This window comes from Oryctolagus cuniculus, chromosome 10, assembly GCF_964237555.1.
Source record: "Oryctolagus cuniculus chromosome 10, mOryCun1.1, whole genome shotgun sequence".
NCBI lineage: Eukaryota > Metazoa > Chordata > Mammalia > Lagomorpha > Leporidae > Oryctolagus > Oryctolagus cuniculus.
In genome coordinates this window covers 19732617-19756976 of record NC_091441.1, presented here as the reverse complement: position 1 = coordinate 19756976, position 24360 = coordinate 19732617, and the positions used below count along the sequence as shown (strand labels likewise).

The 24360-nt window shown below is 44.4% G+C and overlaps 1 protein-coding gene across 3 annotated transcripts in view; it reads left to right on the top strand.

Moving 5' to 3' along the window:
* The first annotated feature begins 3226 nt into the window (after positions 1-3226).
* Positions 3227-24360, top strand: part of MALT1 (MALT1 paracaspase) — a 67144-nt gene continuing 46010 nt past the window's right edge. For 2 of the 3 annotated variants that reach the window (XM_051851182.2, XM_051851181.2), the window contains exons 1-2: positions 3241-3609; positions 11822-11988. In XM_051851182.2, coding sequence (XP_051707142.1) covers positions 3383-3609; positions 11822-11988 — 394 coding nt within the window. In that variant the 5' untranslated portion in view covers positions 3241-3382. Of the gene's footprint in view, positions 3610-11821; positions 11989-24360 lie in introns of all 3 variants that reach the window. The other variant, XM_008261416.4, reaches the window with a different exon arrangement.

Here is a 24360-nt window from a genome sequence, read left to right as displayed (position 1 = left end):
TCATGGTCAGTACGAAGGGTTTAGGTGCAGATGAGCACCACGAAAGAAGGCCGTGGACAACCACTGGGACACTTAGCTACTATTCCAAAGTTGAAATTAAAAGGAGAAAATGCCACTACTGCTTGGAGAAACGTTGTCAAGAATGGGTTCCAGGGACTGTGGTGAGCCTTGTGTCCGAGGGAGGCCTGAGCGGCCCCCACGCAGAGGCTGAGTCAGAGAGGTCACTAAAGGTGCCGGGCATGGCATAGGGGCAGGGAGATGATGAGCGTCATTGAAGCCACATAACTCCTTTTTCCTTTCCCTTCATTGCATACCCATTGGAGGACTTGCAGGTTTTGTCCTGCAAGTGTTGCAAAATCTGTCCAATTATGAAATCAGATATCGTTCTGGCATTTTTAGTTGAAGTACCATCTATAGCAAAATTGTGTAAAGGAAAAAAACCCCTATGAGTCAGTTTCCACGTCTATGAGTGTTTTGAAGATTACATCAGTGGAGTTCCATAGAATGAAACCATGAGCTTCCTGCAAAATCGCCTGGATTCACAATAATCTCTATCTTTTCAACTAATGAGGAGGACCTTCCGAGGACACTATAGATGTGCGTGAACTCTTAAGGGACAAAGATCTGTCACTACTCTCAAGTTTTCTCCTAACTATATAGACATAACGATTAATATAGAAAAGGAAGCTCAAGGGGCCAGTGCTCTGGCACAGTGGGTAAGACCATCCATTGCCTGCAGCACTGGCATCCCATAGAGGTGCCGGTTCAAGTCCCAGCTGCTCCACTTCCGATCCAGCTCTTTGTTATGGCCTGAGAAAGCAGTAGAAGATAACCCAAGTCCTTGGGCCCCTGCACCTGTGTGAGAGACCCAGAAGAAGCTCCTATCTCCTGGCTTCTGATCAGCACAACTCTAGCTCTTGCTGCCATCTGGGAAGTGAACCAGTGGATGGAAGACCTCTCTCTCTCTGCCTCTGCCTCTCTGTAACATTGCCTTTCAAATAAATATTTTTCAAAAATAAAAAAAGGAAACTAGATTACTGTTATGTAGTTTCCAAAATTAATGTGGCAATTTTAAGAGCACTCATGTATGCTGCACCTACTTCTCCCAGCCAGGATGTGATACTATTGGGTTCTATTATCTTCCACTTTTTACAGATGTGGAAATTGAAGCTCAGAGTAGTTAACTTGCCAAGTCACACCAGCATGGAAACCCAAATGCAGAGGTTAACTCTCAAGGTCACGTTCTTCCCACTATACCACTGTGTCCCAGAAGAGAACCACAGGAGCGATTTCATGCAGAACTATTAATATTTGAGAGAAAATGACCAGTCATAAAATGCCATGTACATGATGGATGGTGGTTGGTAGGTGGCTGGACAGGTTATAAAAGAGCCAGATGGAAAACTGGGTGGGAAAATGCACCCTTGAGAAGCTGCTAAGACATTGCAAAAAAACAAACAAACAAACAAACAAAAAAAAAAAACTCAGAATTAAAAGGTAGCATTCCAATACAACTGGAAGACTTGATTCCCGTAACTGGCACACCCAGGTAAGAATCTCAGGAAATAACTTGTTCAGTGATTGAAGACCAAACAGACGCCAGCAGCGATTGGCAAAGGCTTGTCGCGTCAAGCTGAGGGACAAGTGCGTGTGTAGGGGTGACGGCCAGCATTTACTGAGTGTTCATGATGCGCCAGCCACTGAGCCAAGTGCTGTGTGTACATCAACCCCTTTAATTCCGGCAACTCCATAGAAACCAACTTCCCAGCCCCATTTTAATGCCTGTGGCAAAGAAACTGAGTAACTTGAGGTCCTAAACTTGAATCGAACGGGTTTTCTTGGATCCAGGTGTCACGCTCTTAGCAATTACACTGCATTCTGAACTCTGAACTGTTACTGCCTGCGCAGGAACGTGACGTGTGGAGCACCAACCTTGCTAATGGTAGTGACAATTTGAGTGTCCACATTATTGCTGTAGAAAATTCTGTGGCCTTGGGTAATGAAAACGCTAATGACAGGTGGGTGTTTAGCCTCGCCATGCCCCACAGTGCAGTACCTGGGTTAACTTTTCGGCTGCAGCTGCCAATTCCAGCTTTGTGGTAATGTATACCCTGTAAGGTAGCAGGTGATGGCTCAAGTTAGCCTATTACTAAAAAAAGAAAAAAAAAAAAGATGCCACCCGTGGATTGAGTTCCCAGCTCTGGCTTTAGCCAGGCCCTGCCCAGGCTCTTGTGGGCATTTGGGCATGCCATTTCTCTCTCTCTCCCCCCCCCTTTTGAGGAAAAAATGGAGGGTGGGGGTGCTAGTGGCACGAGACACTGGCCCAGAAACCCTTGCACCAGGGGCCACTTGTCTGGCCACGGTTCTTAAGTTACTTCCTTGTGTCAATGGGACGATGTCTTTGGATGCTGCGAAGACAGGGGAAAAGAACCCGGGGATGGACTTCGTCTACTCCGGAGGGTACCACGGAAGGGTCGGCTCTGATCACGAAGCCTGTGGATGGCAGCCTGACCCAGAAACACCATCTGCGAGGTCTTCAACGTGCCTCAGCTCAAGTGTTAAATACACACGGAGGGCAGTGGAGGATGGCCCAGGTGCTTGGCCCCTGCACCCGCATGGGAGACCAGGAGGAAGCACCTGGCTTCTGGCTTCGGATCAGCGCAGTGTGCCGGCCGTAGCGGCCATTTGGGGAGTGAACCAACAGAAGGAAGATCTTTCTCTCTGTTTCTCTCTCCCTCTCTCTGTAACTCTACCTGTCAAATAAATAAATAAAAAATATTAAAAAAAAATACACATGGAAGCCCCGGCTGGGATCTCGGGACTACGTCCCTTTCGCAACGCCACACGCAACTGAGCCAAGCAAGCGGCCCCAGAGGCTGCCCGGAGCAGGGCGGCGGCGCGGTCAGGGGCCGCGGAGGTCGAGCGCTCCCCGCGCTGCGTGAGGCAAGCCTCCTCCCACGGCCGCGGGAAGCCCCGACGCCGCAGGCTTCCTCGCCGAGCCAGAGCCACCGGCGCGCAGTTCCTCCGCCGCTTCCTCCTCCAGCTGCAGCCACCGGCCCCTTCCTGCTCAGCAGCGGTTTGAAGCTCGCGCGGCCGCGGCTCCGAGGCGGCGGGGGAGGCGCGCGGCCGCGCGCACGCGCACTGGGCGGGCTGCCCCCGAGGCCCCGCCCCTCGGTGCGGCTGGCGCGCCGGCGGCTGCCCCGGGTCTCCGGGCAAACTTGCCTCAGCCAGGCGGGGAGCGGAGCTTCCTCCCTGCCGGTCCTTCCGCCCCCTGCCTCCGCGGCTCCGAGGCGAGCGAGGGGGCGAGCGGAAGGTGCGCGGAAGCCCAGAGCCGCGACGTGGCCGGCGGGAGCTGCGGCAGTCGGGGTCGCCGGCGCGGGCCATGTCGCTGTGGGGGGAGCCGCTGCAGGCCCCGCCGCCCCCGGCCTCGCAGCCGCTTCTCGCCGCGCCCTCGGGGCCGCCGTTGGCTCCTCTGGCCGGCGCGACCCTCAACCGCCTGCGGGAGCCGCTGCTGCGGAGGCTCAGCGAGAGCCTGGACCGGGCGCCCGAGGGCCGGGGCTGGAGGAGGCTGGCCGAGGTGGCGGGCAGTCGGGGGCGCCTGCGGCTCAGGTGAGCCCGGGGCGAGCGCGGCGGGCGCGAGGCGGAGAGGAGGGGGCGTCAGGGAGCGCTCGGCCCCCGCAGAGCCCCGCGAACGTCGGGGGCTGGAGCGGGGACCCCTGGCTAGGGAAGGGAGAGGCAGCGGGGACCCCGCGGCTGCTGGCGATGGAGGAGAAGTGGGGGTCGGCCGCCGAGGCTGTGGCGAGGGGAGAGCTGGCCCCGGGCCGCTGAGGAGGGGCGGAGAGGGTTCCGGGCAGGACGGGGCTGCAGGAATCCGCGCAGGCTGGGAGGGCGAGAGAGAAGGAAGCAGGGCAAGACCAGCGCGCCGTCTTCCTGCACCGAACCGGGTTACGGAGGGCGCTGCTGGTCTCCGGCGAGAGCCTGTGGTCCCGATCCGGCCTGGAAGGCCCGCTCGGCCGTGCTGGAAGGTTTTGGTCTCAGGACCGCTTTGGAGGAGCCCAGAGAGCTTTTACGGGGGGTTATATGTGACATAGGTATGGTATACAGTGATATTTCAGCTGAAATTTAAACCGAGACGTCTTCCAAATGTTTAACTTTTTACCATTGAGGCAAATGATATTTCTGGGTAAAAAAAAAAAACGAACTTGTCTAAAACAAAATAATTAATTCAAAAATTTGCATTCGTTTACATTTTAAAAAGCCCTTTAAAGCTCTGACTTAATCCCAAGAACTGGCTGCTTTTAGGGGCTTCTGCATTTCGGTTCGTTGCTGTAATGCATGTAGGAAACACTGGAAGCTCCAGTATGCGGTCCTGAGACAATGAATGGAAGGGGTAGATAAGGTCTTACAATTACCCGGAAAAATCCTCGTGACCTGTGGACCCGCTCGAATTGTGATAGGCAGCCCCAGACCACTACTCTATACCGTTGCTAGGATTTCATTCTGCCTTTTTAACTCCTTAGTGGTTTTTTTGTACTTCTCAAATGACTAGACTTTGTCTTGTACCATAGTTATTTAGACACTTCTCTGAAAATTCCTTAAGAACAAGGAGACATCTCTTAATATCCTGTTTTATACGTTGAACCTTTCTTAGACAATAAATACTTGCTGAATCCTCAGTGGAGTCCTTCATTCAGGATTTTCTTTATGGAGTGCCTGTTATTCAGCTGTAAGTCCCAGAAGAGAAAAAAAAGTTAACAAATACTTAATTGCTAATCATAAAGATTGATCTAATAATGAACTGTTATTTGGGGATGTTCACAAATAACATACTCAGTGTTGAGCCGGATATGAATGGAGGTAATGTGTTTTATCGTTTACGGAGCACACAGTGTATACCAGACTGTGCTGAGTGTTTCCATGCGTTACCTACTTTAAGCCTCCACCAACGAGTTTCAGAGTTTGAGACTGAAGCAGAGAGTAATGATGTAGGGGATTGTTGCCCATATGGAAGAGTAATGATGTGAGGAAGGGATCAAGAAGTGAGCAGGCGCAAAGCCAGGCAGACAGGTGACATCATTTTTTCTGAAATAGGAAACATTGGACTTCAGCTATGCAAAGAAAATCCAAAATACTATTATCCTAGGTCCGTAGATTTCTGAATTTCTGTAATTACCGTAATGCAGAAAGTTATCTTCTTTGGAGGCAGATTTCCAGAGTCTTACGATGTTAACTAGCACGAGGGATGGCTCTAGGTTTCTGAAGAGAGCCTGGTATTTTGTATTTGGCCATGCAGGAGAGAGAAGAACGTTAGCAAGCCCTGCCAGGAAGTGTGGCTGGTGGAACCCGAAAATTGTGGATAACGTGATGTCGTGTGCTCTGCTTTCCTCCCCAAGCCTTCAGTCAGGCTTTGGGACAGGCTGCAGACGATGCTAGCCAGCATTCAGAAAGGACTGAGGCCGCTTTGCTGGGGTTCAAATTGGGGGGGGGGGGGTCAGTTGCCTAGCAAGAGGTGACCAGCACCCGAGGGCCTGCTGTTGTGGAACCTGAGAATTCAGGGTGAGACTTCCACAAGAGACAAGTGAGTCTTACCAGTGTTCCAGGATGGTGGAGGCTAGTTCCAAGGAAGTTAGTTGGGATGGAGAGGGTTGAAGAATTTAACAGTAAGCTCATACCTCTTGAGATCAGAAGATTTAAGAAGGTTAGCACTGGACAGTGACAACAGAGGGGCCAGGTGTCAGGTGGTGATTTCTGATTCTGTGTAAGGCAAAAAGTTATTTTAACGTGACATCATACTGATGGGAGGAGAGGGTCTGTGATGGCAGATCAAGGAGCTGTTTTTCTCTAGTGCCAAGCAGAAATTGCATTGCAGCTTAGTCCAGGTGGGTAACAAGTCCTAGGAGGACATGAAGTGCTTTCCTCAGAGTCGCTGGATTCTCAGCCTTAATATCTCAGAAGGTTGTGTTTCTGGTTGTTGTTTTGTTTTGTTTTTTTCCTGCCTCCTTACAAGGTGTACAAACTAGAAAATAATTTATTTAATAATAAAAGTTAAGTAAACCTTAAGGGCTGGTTCAGAATTGTCCACCAGGGATTAGAAGTAATTCTAAATGTTTTTAGGTGGCTTTTGGTAATTCCGAAGTAGATCCTTGCATGGAGTTTAGTCCCTTCACCATGTGCAGGTAGGAATGCCCTCCATACCCTCCAGCCCTTGTTCCCTTCCACACTGATCTAATACCAAACAAACACCCTTTGCTGTCAAAGTACACAGGCACCGATTCTAAGTGTCTTGCCCAAGCTATGTAACTTCTGTCAAGGCTGGAACATCCGGGCCTCAGGGATGGCAGAGCTTTGGGGAGACCATAAAATGCCTAAATTCCACAAAGCAGGAAACTTAGAAAGGGGGCTGTGGAACATGGACCGAGGAAAACCATCAGCCGTGGCACATCTGCTCCATAGAAGGTGCTGTTTTGGCTGCAGAAATCCTGCCCTGCAGCACCTTTAAACAGGCATGACCGCATGTGTAAAAGTCTCTAACAAGAAGTCTCCTCGCACTTGGCTAATCCTCCGCCTGCGGCGCCGGCACCCCCGGGTTCTAGTCCCGGTTGGGGTGCCAGATTCTGTGCCAGTTGCTTCTCTTCCAGTCCAGCTCTCTGCTGTGGCCCAGGAAGGCAGTGGAGGATGGCCCAAGTGCTTGGCCCCTGCTCCCGCATGGGAGGCCAGGAGGAAGCACCTGGCTCCTGGCTTCGGATCGGCGCAGCGCCAGCCGCAGCATGCTGGCAGTAGTGACCATTTGGGGGGGTGAACCAACAGAAAAGGAAGACCTTTCTCTCTGTCTCTCTCTCTCACTGTCTAACTCTGCCTGTCAAAAAAAGAATAAAAAAAGAAGTCTCCTCAGCTCTGTCTCTTCAGCCTTGGAATTTTGGAATGCCCTGAGGCTCAGGCGTTGTGGCCGTTTTTCTATGCTGCTTCACCTACTCCCCTTCTTGGTGTTGTCATCCAGTGGCTTCCCTGCTTGAGTACCCCAGTATCTGTCTCTGAGATTTGTCAGTGTGGGTTCCTGTTGGCCATCTCCTCTGGAGTGACTCGCAAGCATCTCAGTGGAGTCTCTCCATCAACCTCCTTCTGTCAGTTTTCTGCACTTTGGTAAATGGTAATTGTACCCTGATGGTTGCCAAAACTTCCTTCAAGGACCTTCTGCTGCAGTGGGCAGCAAGTTCATTCCTCATGACTCAGCTTTTACACCACATCATCGTTGTCAGCTTCTCCTACCTGCGGACACTGCTTCACTATGTACCTGGAATTCACCCTGCACTACTGTCACTGGGCCAGGCCACCATGGTATTCCAGTAGCCACTCCTCCATCCTTCACATTGTTCTCAAAATTGCAGTGAGAATGATTAATCAGACTGTCTCTCCTCTGCTCTTACTTAACCCTCCAGGTACTTTTCCATCTCAGAGTGAAAAACAGCATTCAGTTTCCAGTTAACTCTTGGGCCTGATACTCCGGTATCATCTGGATCTGTCTACTCCAGCCTCACTTCCTTTCTTGAACACAGCAGGGCCTTAGGCTTGCTGCTTACTCAGGTCTAGCTGGGCGCCACAGATGACCACAGTTTGCTCCATCACCTTTTCAGGTGTTTGCTTTAAAGTCATATTCTTGTTTTTCTGACTTTGTTTCTCGATACTTGCTATGCCAACCCATGCCCTCGTCACTGTTTCCCCTCACAATGGAGGAAACCCAAGCCTTTCTGCTCATAGCTGGGCAAAAGGATGCCAACTCTTAAGATCAAGAAAAATAAGGATAAAGTGAAGTTTAAAGTTCAGTGCCACAGATGTCTGTACCTTGGACACCACAGAGAGAAGGCAGAGAAATTGAACAGTCTCTGCCCCCAGGTCTGGCATCAAAGGCATTGAAATAAACTAAGCAAACCAATTTGAACTGCAGTAAAATTTTTTTTTTAAAAAAAGTAATGTTAACAGGGATTTTCTGATGATAATTCTTAAAATTACTGGGTTAGCATCGAAGCATAGCAGGTTAAGCAGCTGCTTGGGAAGGAGGCCACATTGCATAGCGGAGCACCTGTGTTTGAGGGAGCTTCCACTTCTGGTCTAGCTTCCTGCTAATGCACCTTGGAGGCAACAGATAGCGGCCCAACTACTTGGGTTTGGCCACCCAGGTAGAAGACCTTGATGAAGTTGCTGGCTTCTGGCTTCAGTCTGGCCTAGCCCTGGCTGTTACAGGCATTTGGGCAGTGAACCAACAGTTGAAAGATCAATCAGTCAGTCTGTTTCTCACTCACACTGCCCTTCGAATAAATAAGTCTTGAAAAAAAAAAAAATAGAATGACTCCCCATAGCTCCCTCCTTGTTACCCATCCCCCTGCTTTGTTAGTTTTCACCGACACACGTAGGATATTGGGTAGAAGAATCCACATACACAGTTAATCTCTGAGTGTCTATACCTTTCCTCTAGATTGAAAAGTCCAGGAGGATGGGAATTTGGTGGGTTTTTTGCTATATCCTAAATGCCTGGCTGTTTCAGGTGCTTAATAAATAAATCGAATTGATAAAGATTCCGAAGAGGAAATTTACCAGTAGGAGAAGCTGAAGAAGCTAAAAATATTGCTGTGGTTTGCACATGTACGATATCTTATTTAATTATATTCTTCTAAAAGTAAAGATAAAAATAGGTATTTTTTAGAAGCAAAGTCCGTTTGATTCAGTAATAAGTCTTTTTAATTAAATCACAAATTCCAAATTAGGGCTCGCAGAAACCACCTCAAAGCACTTTTACAGGAATGGAATTTAAAAAGGAAAGAAAGAAAAGCTGGGTGTGTGTAAGTATCATCTTACTGAAAGCCAGTGCCTGTGTGGAAAATCAGTAAAATGAAAAGAGAGAATTTGTTTTTCTTTGTGCATCTGAATTGGAAAAGAAATTGTCTACTTCAGTCTTTGTTGATTGGAAGGAAAAAAAGTCAAGTTGCTTTTAATTTTCTTTGTAGCAATATAAGCATTAATTAAACATTACTTGATCTCATTCAATGAGATAGCTTCTTAATTTCATGTATCAGATCATGGTAAAGTTCAGAATCATAAATAAAAATTATATTTAGCATACCACATCCTTATTTTTATAAATCTCATAATCCTTTGAAATGTTAGTAAACCTTATATGGTTTCTGATAGAGCTTCCTTGACTCGGACATTTCATAGACTGGTAAAGAAAAAGTTTGCAAAACAGGAGTACCCCACAGGCATCTGCAGCCTGTTGTTTTTACTGCTCCAGTAGTCACCATTATTTCATAAAAAGACATTTTAACATTTAAAACTAGGAAACACCATCACAGAGCAAAAGGTAATCTTATTCTCCTTTTTATCATCTTGCCATGGACTTGAGATTGTTTTCCCACTGGTCTAGAGTCCAGAATTTGGGATTGGGAAATCTATTAAGATGATGTCTCACATTGAGAAAGAATAGTAGATTGACTATTATATAAATGCAGACACTTAGAAAAGAGTGCTTAATAAGTATAGTAGTCACAGGAGGATTGGGAGGACCTTGCCAGGTTACTAAAATAGTTCCTCACAAATATTCAAGCAAAAGTAAAACCATTTTCAGAATTAAGCATAGTTAAGAAATTAGCCTTAATATTCTTTTAATATCCCCATATTTTCCTTGCATAAGAAGACCCAACCTTTATCAAGTGCTTTTTCCCTTCCAACTATTTCTCACATAGATTATCTAATTCTTACAACTATGTAAGTTAAATAACATTACTACTGAAATTACTTCAGTGGAAGCATTTTTCTATATGAAGTGATCATTGTGATCAGAATTATAAATCCTGGGTGATAATATAAATGCTGTGGAAGCATTTAACTAAATTGGATCAAAGAAAAGGGATGAGGGTGAAGAATATTTCAAACGGGATGGGCATGTGATACAGTCGTTAAGGTGCTGGCTGAGACCCCGCATCCCAAGTCCTGCCTGGTGCAGGTCCTAGCTGAGTCCATCCTCCTCGTGCACACTCGGGGAAGCAACAGGTGATGGCTCAGGGGCTCGGGTCCCTGCCAGTCTTGTGGGAAACCCAGATGGAGTTCCAGTCTCCTGACTTTGACCTGGCCCAGCCCTGGCTGTTGAGGGAATTTGGGAATGGAAACTATTTCTCCCTCCCCCAGTAAAATGAAAATAAATAAAAATGTTTTAAAATCACCTTGCTTAATAAAAATAAGACTTTTAAGTAATAGGAAAGCTTATTGCTAAGCTTGATACTGCCAGTTGCAACGCTGTTATATTTTTACACCTTCTGTCCAGCCTTGTAGCTTTTTCAATTATGGTTGAAATTCATTTAATCTTTCACTTATGAATGACTCATGTGGGCAAGAGAGTTTCTTTTCAGTGAGCTTACTGTGACCTGTTTGAATAGAGAGGGCCTGCTCATGAAGAAGAGCTTGCAGTTTTAAGACAACATTGTGTCAGATAGAAGAACAGGGGTCTGCAAATGACTGCCCATGAGCCAGACGCAGGCTGCTGCCTGGTTCTGCACAGCCCATAAACTGACTGGTTTCTGTATTTTATAGCTAGTGAGGGCTGGTGCCGTGGCTCACTAGGCTAATCCTCCGCCTGTGGCGCTGGCACCCCGGGTTCTAGTCCCGGTCGGGGCGCCGGATTCTGTCCCAGTTACCCCTCTTCCAGGCCAGCTCTCTGCTGTGGCCAGGGAGTGCAGTGGAGGATGGCCCAAGTGCTTGGGCCCTGCACCCCATGGGAGACCAGGAGACGCACCTGGCTCCTGCCTTCGGATCAGTGCGGTGCGCCGGCCACAGCATGCCAGCCATGGCGGCCATTGGAGGGTGAACCAACGGCAAAAAGGAAGACCTTTCTCTCTCTCTCTCTCTCTCACTATCCACTCTGCCTGTCCAAAAAAAAAAAAAAAAAAAGTCAGTAGTATTGGTTCTCTTTTTAAATATACTTGCAAAAAAATTATTGAGACGAGTGCACATAGTGAAAAAAAATTTAACAATACACAAGGGTTTATAGTGAAAAGCAAATCCAGCTGTGAATTCTACTTCCTTAGTTCTCCTTTCTAGGGTAACCACTGCTACCAGTTTCCCAGCTACATTTTCTGAGTTGCTGTGCATCTATAAGAACACACACTCATACAGTTGGTAAGAAAAGTAGCATCCAGAAAATACATGGTTCTGTCTTGTTACATGAATGCACTCATAGACATATTACCTTGTTAATATAAATGGTAGTGTATTACCATTTTTCAGTGTGTTTTAAGTGTTTCTCTGGTAACTAATTTTGTAGCATTGACTCTGCCATGAAGCATCATTTTTTGGACCCTGGCTTTTCTTTCTGTTGATATCAAGTATTGCTAGTATTGTTCATATAGGAGCATGTGCCATCACTTAAGGTATTTTAGCTCCCTAATAGAATGAGTACATACTCCTTTCTCAGAAGGAAGCAGGCTCTATCCAATGAGTGCCTTCATTTTTTTTTTTTTTTTTCATCTTGTGTTTCTTCAGTTTTTTGGTCTTCCTAGCCCCTGTTCCCAAAATACAGGCAAACATTTTGGTCGCTCTCAAGGCTGAATTTCTCTAACATCCTATTTCCAGGTTTCTGTCTCATTCTCCTGATTTACTAATTATAAGAGTTGAGTGGGGAGAGGGGATGTAGAGGAATCCTCTCCATGATAGAGAAGGAGGAGGCAGCATCAGTGGTTTCTCTCGACTCACCAACTTGTGTTTATTCCCTGCGGTACCTGCACTATGACAGATGGATAGCAGATGTATCATATTGAGGAAAGTTCTTTGTTTTTAGCTGTCTGGACCTGGAGCAGTGTTCACTTAAAGTACTGGAGCCTGAAGGAAGCCCGAGCCTGTGTTTACTGAAGCTAATGGGTGAAAAAGGCTGCACGGTCACAGACTTGAGCGACTTCCTGCAGGCTATGGAACACACTGAAGTCCTCCAGCTTCTCAGTCCTCCAGGTAGGTTTTTCCTTTAGCAATTTTCTCCAGGAGTTATAGAGTAAAACTTGGAAATATCTCAGTTGAATTATGTTAAATATTTTTGGAAAATGTAATTGTGTAGAACTTCATCTCCCCCCCCCCCCCAATGCCATGTTGAGACAAAAAAGCCCAGGGTAAGCAAATATAATACGTGAATGTTGATTGAATCATGGTGTTGTGGTTCAAAAACCCGGATATAGGAGATATTTTAAAAACAATTGGACTTGTCCCAAACGATAGAGTTAGGATCGTGCCAGGGGATTCCAATTCAATCCCATCAAGATGGCATGTACCAATACCATCTCACTAGTCAAAGTGATCAGTTTCAGTTCGTAATTGATCATAATGATAGGATTAAGAGTCAAAGGGATCACATAAACAAGACTAGTGTCTGCTAATACTAACTGATACAATTAAAAAGGAGAGAACGATCCAACATAGGAAGCGGGATACACAGCAGACTCATAGAATGGCAGATGTCCTAAACAGCACTCTGGCCTCAGAATCAGCCCTTAAAGGCATTTGGGTCTGGCTAAAAAGCCCATGAGAGTATTTTAGACATGGAAAGCCAAGACACTGTGGCAAAAAGAAAAAAAACAAAAACAGAAACAAAACCCTAAATGAAAGATCTCCGCGAGTGAGATCCCCAGTGGAAAGAATGGGCCAAAGAAGGAGGTACCTTTCTCTGAAGGGAGGCGAGAACGTCCACTTTGACTGTGACCTTGTCAAAATAAGATTAGAGTTGGCAAACTCAGGAGGCTTCCATAGCCTTGGCAGCTCATGACAAGAGCCTCGGGTGATTACTGATGCCATAAACAAGAGTGTCAATTGTTAAATCAACAACAGGAGTCACTGTGCACTTATTCCCCATGTAGGATCTCTGTCCTTAATGTGTTGTGCTATGTGAATTAACGGTATAACTAGTACTCCAAACAGTACTTTCTACTTTGTGTTTCTGTGTGGGTGCAAACTGTTGAAATCCTTACTTAGTATATACTAGGTTGATCTTCTGTGGTAAAGATAATTGAAAATGAATCTTGATGTGAATGGGATGGGAGAGGGAGCAGTAGATGGGATGGTTGTGGGTGGGAGGGAGGTTAAAGGGGGAAAAAGCCACTGTAATCCAAGAGCTGTACTTTGGAAATTTATATTTATTAAATGAAAGTTAAAAAAAAAAAAGAAAGGATAAGTGGGAGGAGGGAAGAACACAGAAGGTGTCACTGCAGTAAAATATGGAAACAACAGATTTCACCCATGTAATTTGATAAATATTTTATTAAAGTGATGCTGAATCGATACTTATCACACTATATGGAAAATATCTAATAAAATATTTTCTAATTCAAAAAAATAATTGGAAACATTTTAATGTAATCAGCATATTTGATGCTAGGGAATTAGATAACAATATTGTAGTACTATAGTAGTTCTATAGGTGTGTGCTCTTTATTCTAAGGAGATGCATGCTAAAGTATTTAGGGGTAAAATTTCTGTAACATACATTGAATAGTGCAACCAGAAAATGAATAAATACATATTTCTGTGTATGTATGTATAGGGATGAAGAAAAGCAAGGATGTCAAATGTTTGTTGCCTAAATCTTATACCAACATGATGTGCTTTTGAAATGTTGGTAATTCAACCATACAAATTTTCCTGAATAGACCAATACTGAGTAAGGCTTCTCACTTCTATGGTCAGTAGAAATAAGAAACAGTTCCTTCTCTCTGCAGTTGCAGATGGAGTTTGTCAGGTGCAGTGGTATTGAGCAGGAGGACTCACTGTTGAAGTCCCCTGTTAGCAGCACTGCTGGCCTCCTTTTTCTAGGGGTTCTCAAGGGTCCAGTTATGTCATTTTATGTCCATTATATGTGTCATTGGAAGCCAATTAGGCTTACACTTGTGATTTTACATGGTCTTGATGTCTGCCATTTCATTATATAACCAGCCTGGTTATAATATATTAACGTTAGGTGCCTAAAACTATAATTTAGACCTTATTTTTTACATTATTCTGAGGTTGGAGAACTAGGGACACGTGTGTAGTCAGTGGCATGTATCAGAAACTCCAACTCAGATTGGTGTAAAGAGAGGAATACAGTTCTAACTGAAAAGCCTCTACGTGGGGTGGGCTTCATGAGAGGCAGGGAGCACCCTGTTTCTGAGTTGTTGGTTTCCTTTTGTCTTTGCTCTTCCTTGTCCTTCCTTCCTTCCAAGACTGGTGATCCAGCATTAGGCCAGGTTGCCTGCTAGCTCCCCCTGGGCTCATTCATCTCTATCTCTCTCCCAGCATTCCCAGCAAAAGTCAGAAGGTTCATTCTGGTTAACTAGTTTTGATCACATGCCTGTCCCTAAACTGTCACTGTGGTCAAGGAGATGGAATGTTCTGATTTGCCTGGCTTAAAGCCAAGAGTGGAGTTGGATTGAGTCAGCTTTCCAGGAAACACATGGATCATAAAACAAAATTAGATCTGGTGGGAAGGGAAAAAGGAGGCAACAGATGCTGGGGATGTAACCAGAAAGTCTCATACACATGAAAAGGACCTTTGATTGTGAGTGAGAAAAGTGAGATTCTCAAGTCACCCCCTGCTTTAAAGGCCTAGTGCAGGTGGTAAAATGGGCTCCTGTAAGTGCCTCCCTTGTGCTGTGCACTATGGTGGATGCTTGGCTCTTGTTTCTTAGTGCTGCCTCTACCGAGAGGGGTGGGGTAGGAATAACTGCCTGCTAATGCAGGACCCCCTGCCCGTGATATGACTTATCAGTTACCAGTCAACTTCCCAAGTTGTTAATTTTTATATTCCCAGTGCCTTGAATAGTACCCAGGAGTTTGTAATGATTGAAATTTACCAGTCTAGGACATTCAAGTTAGCTACTGAGTTCTCACACTTTATAGAATATCAGGGGCTCTGAAAAACTTAAACCTCCATGGAAAGTAAGTGTAGTTTTTTAAAAGATTTATTTATTTGAAAGGCAGATTTACAGAGAGAAAGGGATTGTCTATCCATTGGTTTACTCCCCAAATGACCACAACAGCTAGGGCTGGACCAGGATGAAGCCAGGAGCCAGGAACTCCCATCTGGGTCTCCCACATGGGTGGCAGGGGCCCAAGTACCTGGACCATCTTCTGCTGGTTTCCGAGGCACATGAGCAGGGAGCTGGATCAGAAGTGGAGCAGCTGGGACTTGAACCTGCGCTCATATGAGGTGTTAGCATCGCAGGCAGTGACTCAGCCTACTACATCACAACACTGGCCCCCATAAATGTAACTTTTATATCTCATTCTCTTTGTCAATGAAACACTTTGACTGTTAGTTGCTAAGTCTGTAAAATTAGTGTAAATAATCCTCTACTGACATTGTTGGAGCTTCCCATTTTTTGAGGTTTTGTGGTATGAATGCTGGGGGCTGAGACTAGTGCTCCCAGTTTTTAGTTTCCCTTGAGTGAAATTGAGGCAGGTATTTATTTATGTATAATGACTTGCCTGGACTTCTGAAACAGTGTTTTATATTTTGATCTTTGAATATATAACATCAATCATCTTCCCTTGAAGAAACCACTCATGTTCTTTCTGTTTTTCTCCAAATAGCAAGAGTAGCACCTTCCTGTCAGTGCACAGTGCGCAGGTCTGATGTTTGACCTGCAGGCTTTTTCAAGATGATTCCATGGACTCTTTTTGCTTTGAGGGGGGAACAGAAAAAGGCAAGCCGTTCCTGTGTTACCACGTCCACACTGTTCCACATATTCACACTGTGAAGTTTTGTGTCAGGTTGGCCATACTCATATAGTGTCTATTGTTACTTGAATGTTGATTATTGATTTAAGAGGAAATATTTAGAAATCCAGTGAAGTTCAGTAATGTAAGAGAGAAGTAGGTAGTTTAATGCTAGCTTACTGTCTGTATCTAATATGGGTAACCTTAACATTGTTTAGATATTAGAATAAAGCATAAAAATTTTAGGGAATAATTTTTAATACTTGAATAAAACTATTTAGTATAAAAACTTATGTAATCACATTAAACATGTAAGCACTGATAGAATAAATTTCTGATTTTGCTCATTCAATCAAGAAACATTTACTATATTCTGATATCTTTGCTATTCCAGGCATTATGCTAAGTCCTGGGAATTCAAAGATGAATAAATAATAGTTTCTAACTGTTGAAAGGTCATAGTTTAGTAGGGGAGACAAACATGCAAATGATCACATCCAGAACAATTATAAAAATAAATATTTATGTAAAGTAAGTTTATCTGATTGCTAGTTTCTCCTTTTCAGCATATTCTTGAACTTTGATGAAAATACAAAATATAAGTATTCTAATGTTGTCTCTCTTTTATAGTAATGCCATTTCATAGGAGGACATTAGTTCATATTCTACAGATAGTTCAATCATTTTCTGGTCTAGTTGGGGTTAGTAACTTGTTGAGCCTCTGAACAGACCTTTCAGGCCTAGATGCAGGGATGAGGGGAACTTTAGATTTATTTTACTAAAGGAGACAGTGCAGTATCATTTTGTTGTTTATGGAGCAGTAGCCAGAGATGACTGTGGTGGGGAGCTTCTCCTTTTGAAAATGTGACCCATTTTTCTTTATGTATTTATTTGGTAGCCAGAAGCATAGCATTTCCCCATCTCTATCCAGAATAATTCCTATAATTAGGAGCCGGCTTCTGTGGTCTCTCTAAGATAAGTATAAGCTCACCCTGAAATCCCTGAAGTTCTCGGTGCGCTGTGCCTCCTGGGCTTTAGCAGGCAGCACACCTTCTGAAGCATCCCCAGTGGGAGGAGGTCTCCCCTCATTGGGCTGTCTCTCTCATTGGGCTTTTCCACACGTTGTGAGCTACCTGTAGTCTGGCCTTGCTGGAACTATGTGTTTAAGAAATTGCTTCTAGTTTTCTTGTGTGGATACTGTTCATCCCCCTTTTTCATTACTGATAAACTGTTGTTGTATTTTTATTTCTTTGGTCATTTCAGTGGGAATTTGAGAAGGGATCTTAAAGCAAAGTGCCAAAATTGTTTTGAACCAGAGGTCTGTAATGATCTTTTTTAAGACCCTTTTCTTTTCTTTGAGCTTAAAGGTTTTAAACACCCTCATCCCAAAGCTACCAACATTGACAACGATATATATATATATATATATATATATATATTTTTTTTTTTTTTTTTTTTTTTTTTTGAAAGACAGAGGGACAGAGATCTCCCATCCTCTGGTTCAGTCCCCAATTGCCCACAACAAACCAGGACTGGGTCAGGCCAAAATCAGAGCCAGGAACTCAGACCACGGAGGTCTCCCACCCAAGTACTTGAACTATTACCTGTGCTTCCCAGGGTGTACATTAGCAGGAAGCTGGATCAGAAACCCAACAGGGACCTGAACCCAGGTACTCTGATACGGGATGCCAAACACCCACCCTTAACTCTGTTTTCCCGTGAACATTTGAAGTGCCCTCATGTTTATTCCAGGATGCTGTGGGCAGACACATAGGCATTTGACAGTGATACTTAGAAAATTTCAGAATAACCATAAAGAAGAGATTTAGATGGGAGCTGGTGAAAAAAAAAAAAAAAGTTGTGGTCCACGGCCTCTGGAAGTAGATGCACGTTAATATATGCAATAGAACTGTCCTGGAAAAGGTGTTTGTAAACGGCACCAACATTTAAGTGCATCATGAAAGACAGTAATTATTTAAAGGGAACCTGTGATGAATCCTTTTGTCAAGTCAAGAATCATCCTAGTTTTATCTTTTTTATCATTCCAATAGGGTTTTATGTTTTGTTTTATTGCTTAGTGTCATGTATGATTTAGATGAGTGTGTGTGCACGTGTGTGTGTGCTGAAGGTGCAATCCTCATTTCCATCGTACCCAGTCAGATCTCCCAGGCTTACAGGAAATCAAGTAACCCCTATGCTTTCTTTGCAGATGTTATCTGAGAATATGCTTGTTTACCAGGAAGCTGTGCGTTCACCATTTAAAATAGAACTTTGATTTGTATGCCTGAGTACAGCCTACAGAGCACTGTGCCAGGTTCTCTCCTTATCTTTGTTCAGCACCTTCTGACTAGTTAGGGTGCTACATGAGGGTGGTTGAGGGTTGGCCATGCTTCCCTGTCACACCAGCTGGGTGGGAGGAAGGAAATATGTGTGGTTAAAACTCGGGAGGTATCGCAACTTCTTTTCTTTACTGCTCACCAGGGGCTGTTTCCAAATCACATTTTGCCTTTCAATCCTCCGCCTTTGAAGCAATGAGTAATGTGTGTGCGTGTGCGTATGCGTGTGTGTGTGTGTGTGTGTGTGTGTTTTCCTTCCTTGCTTACTGAAGACTAGACTACTCTGAATTTGAATGTACAATTAAAGTCACTTAGTCTGTCCCACACAAAGGAAGGATACGTTTTAGAACATCCTGACCTCACGGTCTACTTCCATAAAATCATTCATTCTTTTGTAAGACACCATAAGGAGAATGCCTTATCTGTTTGAATCATTTGTGTTCCTTGTCTCTCTGTGTAATGGCAGAGAAGAGTTGCTGTGGTGAGTTTATCAGCAGTGTCAAGGTGCGAGATTGTTTTCCACCTGCTACTCCTTTCTAAGGCTCATTGTGGCAGAGGATGAGGTTACCATGGGAAACACACACATACCTTAGAGATGTAGATCTCACCACAATCAAGTGAATTGCACACATTTTCTGGTTTCCCAGTGCATATAAAAGTTATGATTACCCCATGCTGTATTCTATTAAGTGTGCAGTAGCCTTGTATCATTTTTCTTTTAACATCAACCTTTAAGTCTTATTATTTTTAAAATATTTATTTATTTGAAACTCAGAGTTATGCAGAAAGAGAAGGAGAGGCAGAGAGAGAGAGATCTTCCATCTGCTGGTTCACTCCCCAGTTGACTGCAACGGCAATGTAATGGCAGCCTTCAGTGCCGGCATCCCATATGGGCGCTGGTTCAAATCCCAGCTGCTCCACTTCCGATCCAGCTCTCTTCTATGGCCTGGGAAAGCAATGTAAGATGGCCCAAGTCCTTGGGCCCCTACATCAGCACGGGAGACCCAGAAGAAGCTCCTGGATCCTGGCCTCGGATCGGTGCATCTCCGACGTTGCGTCCATCTGGGGAGTGACCCAGCGGCTGAAAGACCTCTCTCTCTCTCTCTCTCTCTCTCTCTCTCTCTCTCTCTCCCCCTCTCCCTCTCCCTCTCCCTCTCCCTCTCCCTCTCCCTCTCCCTCTCCCTCTCCCTCTCCTCCCTCCCCCTCTCCCTCTCCTCCCTCCCTCCCTCCCTCCCTCTTTCTCTGCCCCTCTGTCTGTATAACTCTGATTTCAAATAAATAAATAAATCTTAAAAAAAAAAAAAACTATGGCAAACCCTGCTTCCAGAAATTCCTAAAACCCTCCTTCCTATCTCGTAGGTAATAAATTTGCATTTGAGATGTATCAAGCTGAAGATTTATATCTAAAATGCCACAACAAGGTCCAAGTAATGTTCTGGCTCTCCTCCTATAGATATCGTGAAGGCTTTCTTTAATACTCAAGCACAGGAAGCATGAAAGTTACTCTGTGGGACTGTCATTGAGGTGCAACTGGTTAAGTTGCCAGTTGTGACACTGGCATCCCATACTGGAGAGTTGCATTTTATTTAAAAAAAAAAAAAAAAAAACCTACCTTAATTTTAAAACACTGAATTGCTTTAAAAATAATCATCTGAGCAGCTGGGAAGTGGCACCCACAGACTTGCTAGATAGCAGGTTGCCGCATACCTTCAATTTTTTTAATATAGGTTTTCTAAATTACAATAAAGTGAACCCTAGTAAAGCGAGGTATACCTGTCCGTTAAGAATCATGAGGATAACAAAAGCACAAGGTTTTTATTGTTTTTTTGTGTGTGTGTTTTAAGATTTGTTTAGTTATTTGAAAGGCAGAGTTAGAAGCAGAGAGAGAGGGAGAAGTCTTCTATCTGCTGGTTCACTCCCCAAATGGCCACAACAGCCAGAGCTGGCCCGATCTGAAGCCAGGAGCCAGTAGCTTCTTCCAGCTCTCCCATGCGGTTACAGGGACCCAAGCACTTGGGCCATCTTCCACTGCTTTCCCAGGCCATAGCAGAGAACTAGATCAGAAGTAGAGCAGGGCTAGAATTCCATATGGGCGCTGGTTCTAGACCCGGCTGCTCCTCTTCCGATCCAGCTCTCTGCTATGGCCTGGGAAAGCAGTGGAAGATGGCCCAAGTGCTTGGGTCCCTGCACCAACGAGGGAGACCTGGTTGCTCCTTGCTCCTGGCTTTGGATCAGCTCAGCTCTGGCCATAGTGACCATCTGGGGAATAACCAACAGATGGAAGACTTCTCTCTTTGCCTTTCCCTCTCTCTGTCTTTAACTCTGCCTCTCAAATAAATAAATAAAATCTTTAAAAAAAAAAAAAAAAAAAAAGCACAGCCAGGACTCTAACCGGTGCCCATGTGGGATGCCAGGGCCTGCAGGCAGTGGTTTACCCATTGTGCCACAGCACCAGCCCCCATAGCACAAAGTTTTAAAGCCAAGAAAACCTAAGCTTGCATCCTAGTTTTGTCATTTCACGATGGAAAACACAGACTCAAAGAGGTTAAGTATTTTTCCTCAGGTAATTGGAGTGACCCGCAAGTCACTTAATTTTCGTTATGACATAGATCTAATTAATTCTACTTTGAATATTAGAGATAAACATGCTTGTTGCATGTAAAACAGTCAGTAAATTGATGCTTTGATAGTTATTTGTTAACTTAGTATTTTATTTGGTTCTTTTCTTTTGAGATAACATATTTTAAGCTTGTGTTACAACCAAAGGCTTAATGGCTCTACTAAATAAAGGGTTCAGCAAATGAAAAGTAAAAAGACCATCATCTAGCAAGAAAATAGGTAGCAGCTATAAACAGTAACAGTAATCAAATGAGAAGATGCTCAACTTCACTTATATAAATTTTTAAATTGTCACAAATTCATTAAAACTATAGCAATTTATAATTCCTATCAGTTTGTTTGACAGATTTAAAACTAAGCTTGACAAAACACTGTGTTTGCAGCAAAACTCACATGGGCACTTATTTTTTTTGTGTGTGTGTGGTTTTTTGTTTGTTTGTTTTCTTAACTTTAGCTCCCATGGATAAGGAAGAACATGTGGTAGTTGTCTTTCTGTGTCTGGCTTATTTCATTAATTATTGTGCACATTAATTCAACTACATGTTGAACACCCACTGTATTACCATATGCAGGCACTGTTCTAGGCATTGGGTGAACTGGTAGTTAGGACAGACAAATTCCTGGACTTCCGGAGCTTCCATTTTAGTGGATAAGACAGACAGTAAGAAACCAGAAGTTCAGAGAATTATTTTTGTAATGAAGGACGCAGAAAGGGATAAAGGTGCTGGAGAACTGTGAGTGGAAGAGTGCCTATCCTGGAGATGCTTCCCAGAGAAGCTGGTGGCATTTAATGAGTCCAGTGACGAGAAAAGAAGAAGCCTGCCATGAAACACTTGGGCCAGGGGATAAACCAGCAGAGGACTTAAGTGGAATGGCAGAAGAAAGCGTTGCTTATGAGAGGCAGGAAGACCTGTGCAGCTGGAACACAGGGCCAAGAGGAGAACACAGTGGACAAGGAGAGGTCAGCTCAGCAAGGGCCTTGAGGCCAGGTAAGTGTTGGGATTTTATTCCAGCTCAGCAGGAAAGTTTGAGGGGATTTTCATCACAAGAGTGATATGAATTAATTTGTTCTTTGGTTTTCTTTTTAAAGACTTATTTATTTGAAAGGCAGAGATAGATCTTCTGTCCATTGGTTCACTCCCCAAATGGCTACAACAGCCAGGGTTGGGCCAGGCCAAAGCCAGGAGCCAAGAACAACTTCTCTGTTTCCCATGTGGGTGCAGGGGCTCAAACACTTGGACCATCTTCTGCTGCTTTGCCAGGCACATTAGCAGGGAGCTGGATCGGAAGTGGAGTAGCCAGCACTTGAACTGGCATTGCCACCATTTGGGAACCAGCACTGGAGGTGGAGGCTTAACTTTCTATGCCACAGCGCTGGCCCTGGTTTGGTTTGGTTTTAAGATTGATTTATTTATTTGAAAGGCAAAGTTAGAAGGAGAGACACAGAGAGGAAGATCTTCCATCTGCTTGTTCACTCCCCAAATGGCCGCGATGGGTAGGATTGGGCCAGGCTGAAACCAGGAGCATCATCTGGAGCTCCTGTGTGGGTGCAGGGGCCCGAGTACCTGGGCCATCCTCTGCTGGTTCCCCTGGCTCATTAACGGGGGAGCTGCATCAGAAGTGGAGCAGCCAGGACTCAAACTGGTGCCCCTATGGGATGCTGGCATTGCAGACAGTGGCTTAACCTGCTGTACCACAACGCCAGCCCCTAATTAATTTTGTGTTGAAAAGATGGAGCTGCTGGTTGGAAGCAAGGAAATCAGTGAGCAGGCCCTAAAAGTAGTGTGCTCTGGAGCTTTTGGTAGCTTGGATTGAAACTGAAGATGGTGAGGTGTGGGAAAGCTTAATGGACAGGTTCTGTGATAAACTCCATGTGAAGAATGAGGAAGTGGGCAGGAGGCATTCAGGCATGGCTGTGAAGTTCTGTTGTGAGGAACCGACACGGTGGCAGGTCAGCGGCCTTCACTGTGATGTGGAAGCCCGTGAGGGCTGGACTGGCAGAGGAGTTGACTTTGTGTCAGGAGACATCAGGGCCAAGTTAAGTTGGAGATCACTGTTAAGACCTAAGTTAAAGCCAATTTGGCCAAAACTCCTATGTTATTTAGGTACATACTTGTTTCACCTTGTCATTGCTGTAATTGTTTTTCTTTTATTACACCTAAACTTAGAAAGTCAGAATCTTTGTGTCTTAAAGTTGTGATCCAAGGCTCTCCTGGCTGATGAGTGATACACTTGGAGATGTGAACATGCAGTGCTATGAATTTGTTGGCTTCAGCTGTGCTTCTCACTCCATTTCTATCACAGAATTCATAAAAACTCTGAGCTCAGTCCATCTTGAGCTGTCTTGGCCTCAGCACAAAGGATTAATGAACATGAAAACAATTCTCTTTTGAGAAGCTCTATATTTACTAAAGACCCTCAAATATGCTAAATATGTGCCAAATAGTTACTCATTTTGAATATTGGCTTTATTTGGTATCTTTCTTGTAGGGATTTCACATTCATACTCTGCCCTACATTCTTTTTTTCCTAAGAAAACTTAGTACCTTTGATCTGTTAAGATTATTGAATTATTTACCCTTTTCCTCGATTCATCTTGTTCTGTTCTTTTGGGTCAGCGGGTTGTAGAGGAAAAAGACACTGTTATGAGGTCACATTCAAGATAGATGAGGAAAGAAAATAAAACTGGGTTCAGAAGTTTTAATGATCTTTTCTTCTCTCCTGAAAGCCAGCTAACCCAATTTTGTGAATGATACACTTTGGTAAATGTAAAAGGCATTAATTTGGTGTTTTTTTCTGTTAATGTCAGTTATCTATTGCTATATAATAAATTGCCCCAAGGCCATAGCGCAGAACAACCACTTTTTATCTCATGCAGGTTCTGAGGATAGGAAACCAAGAGTAGCTTAGCTGGATACTTCCAGCTAGAGGTCTCATGGCCACTGCATGGCCATCTGAAAGTCTGACTGGGGTCGGGAAATCTGCTCCTGAGATGGCTCGCCCCACGGCTGCCGTCAGGAAGTCTTACTTGCTCACTGACTGTTGGCAGGAGGCCTGCGTTTCCTTCCTTACTACTCAGGCCCCTCTGCAGGGCTGCCTGGTGTCCTCATGACATGGCAGTGTGCTTTCCCAGGGTGAGTGAGTGGAGGGAGTGGACGTTTCTCTGTTGATTCTAGAATTTTCTTCCAGGTTTCTAGTCATTCCTTAAATGAGAAATGTTTGTATCATATGTATTAAATTCATATCCTGCTGCTCTGTTTCTGTGCCTTTCTGCTTCCAAAATAATAATTTCAATGCTAAGTCATATAATCTTTTAAAGATATTTTCAGTGGCGTTGCTTTGGTCTGTTCCATACTATTGTAACAAAATACCACAAACTAGCTAATTTATAAAGAAAAAGTTTAAAATCCAAGATCAGGGTGTGTTCACATGGTGCAAGGCAGAACGGCAAACAGGGAGGAATGTTGTGTCCTTACTTGGCAAAACAGAGAGCAAAACCACTCCCACAGGCCCTTTTTATAGCAGTGTTAATTCATGACCTAAACATCTCCATTAGACCCTGCCTCCAAACTGTTTAATTGGGGATTGAGTTTCCAATGCATGAACCTGGGGAGTCATATTGAGAGCATAGCAAGTGTCTAAACTAACATTTACAGTATCAACAGTGCACTTCATTTAAGTGCTG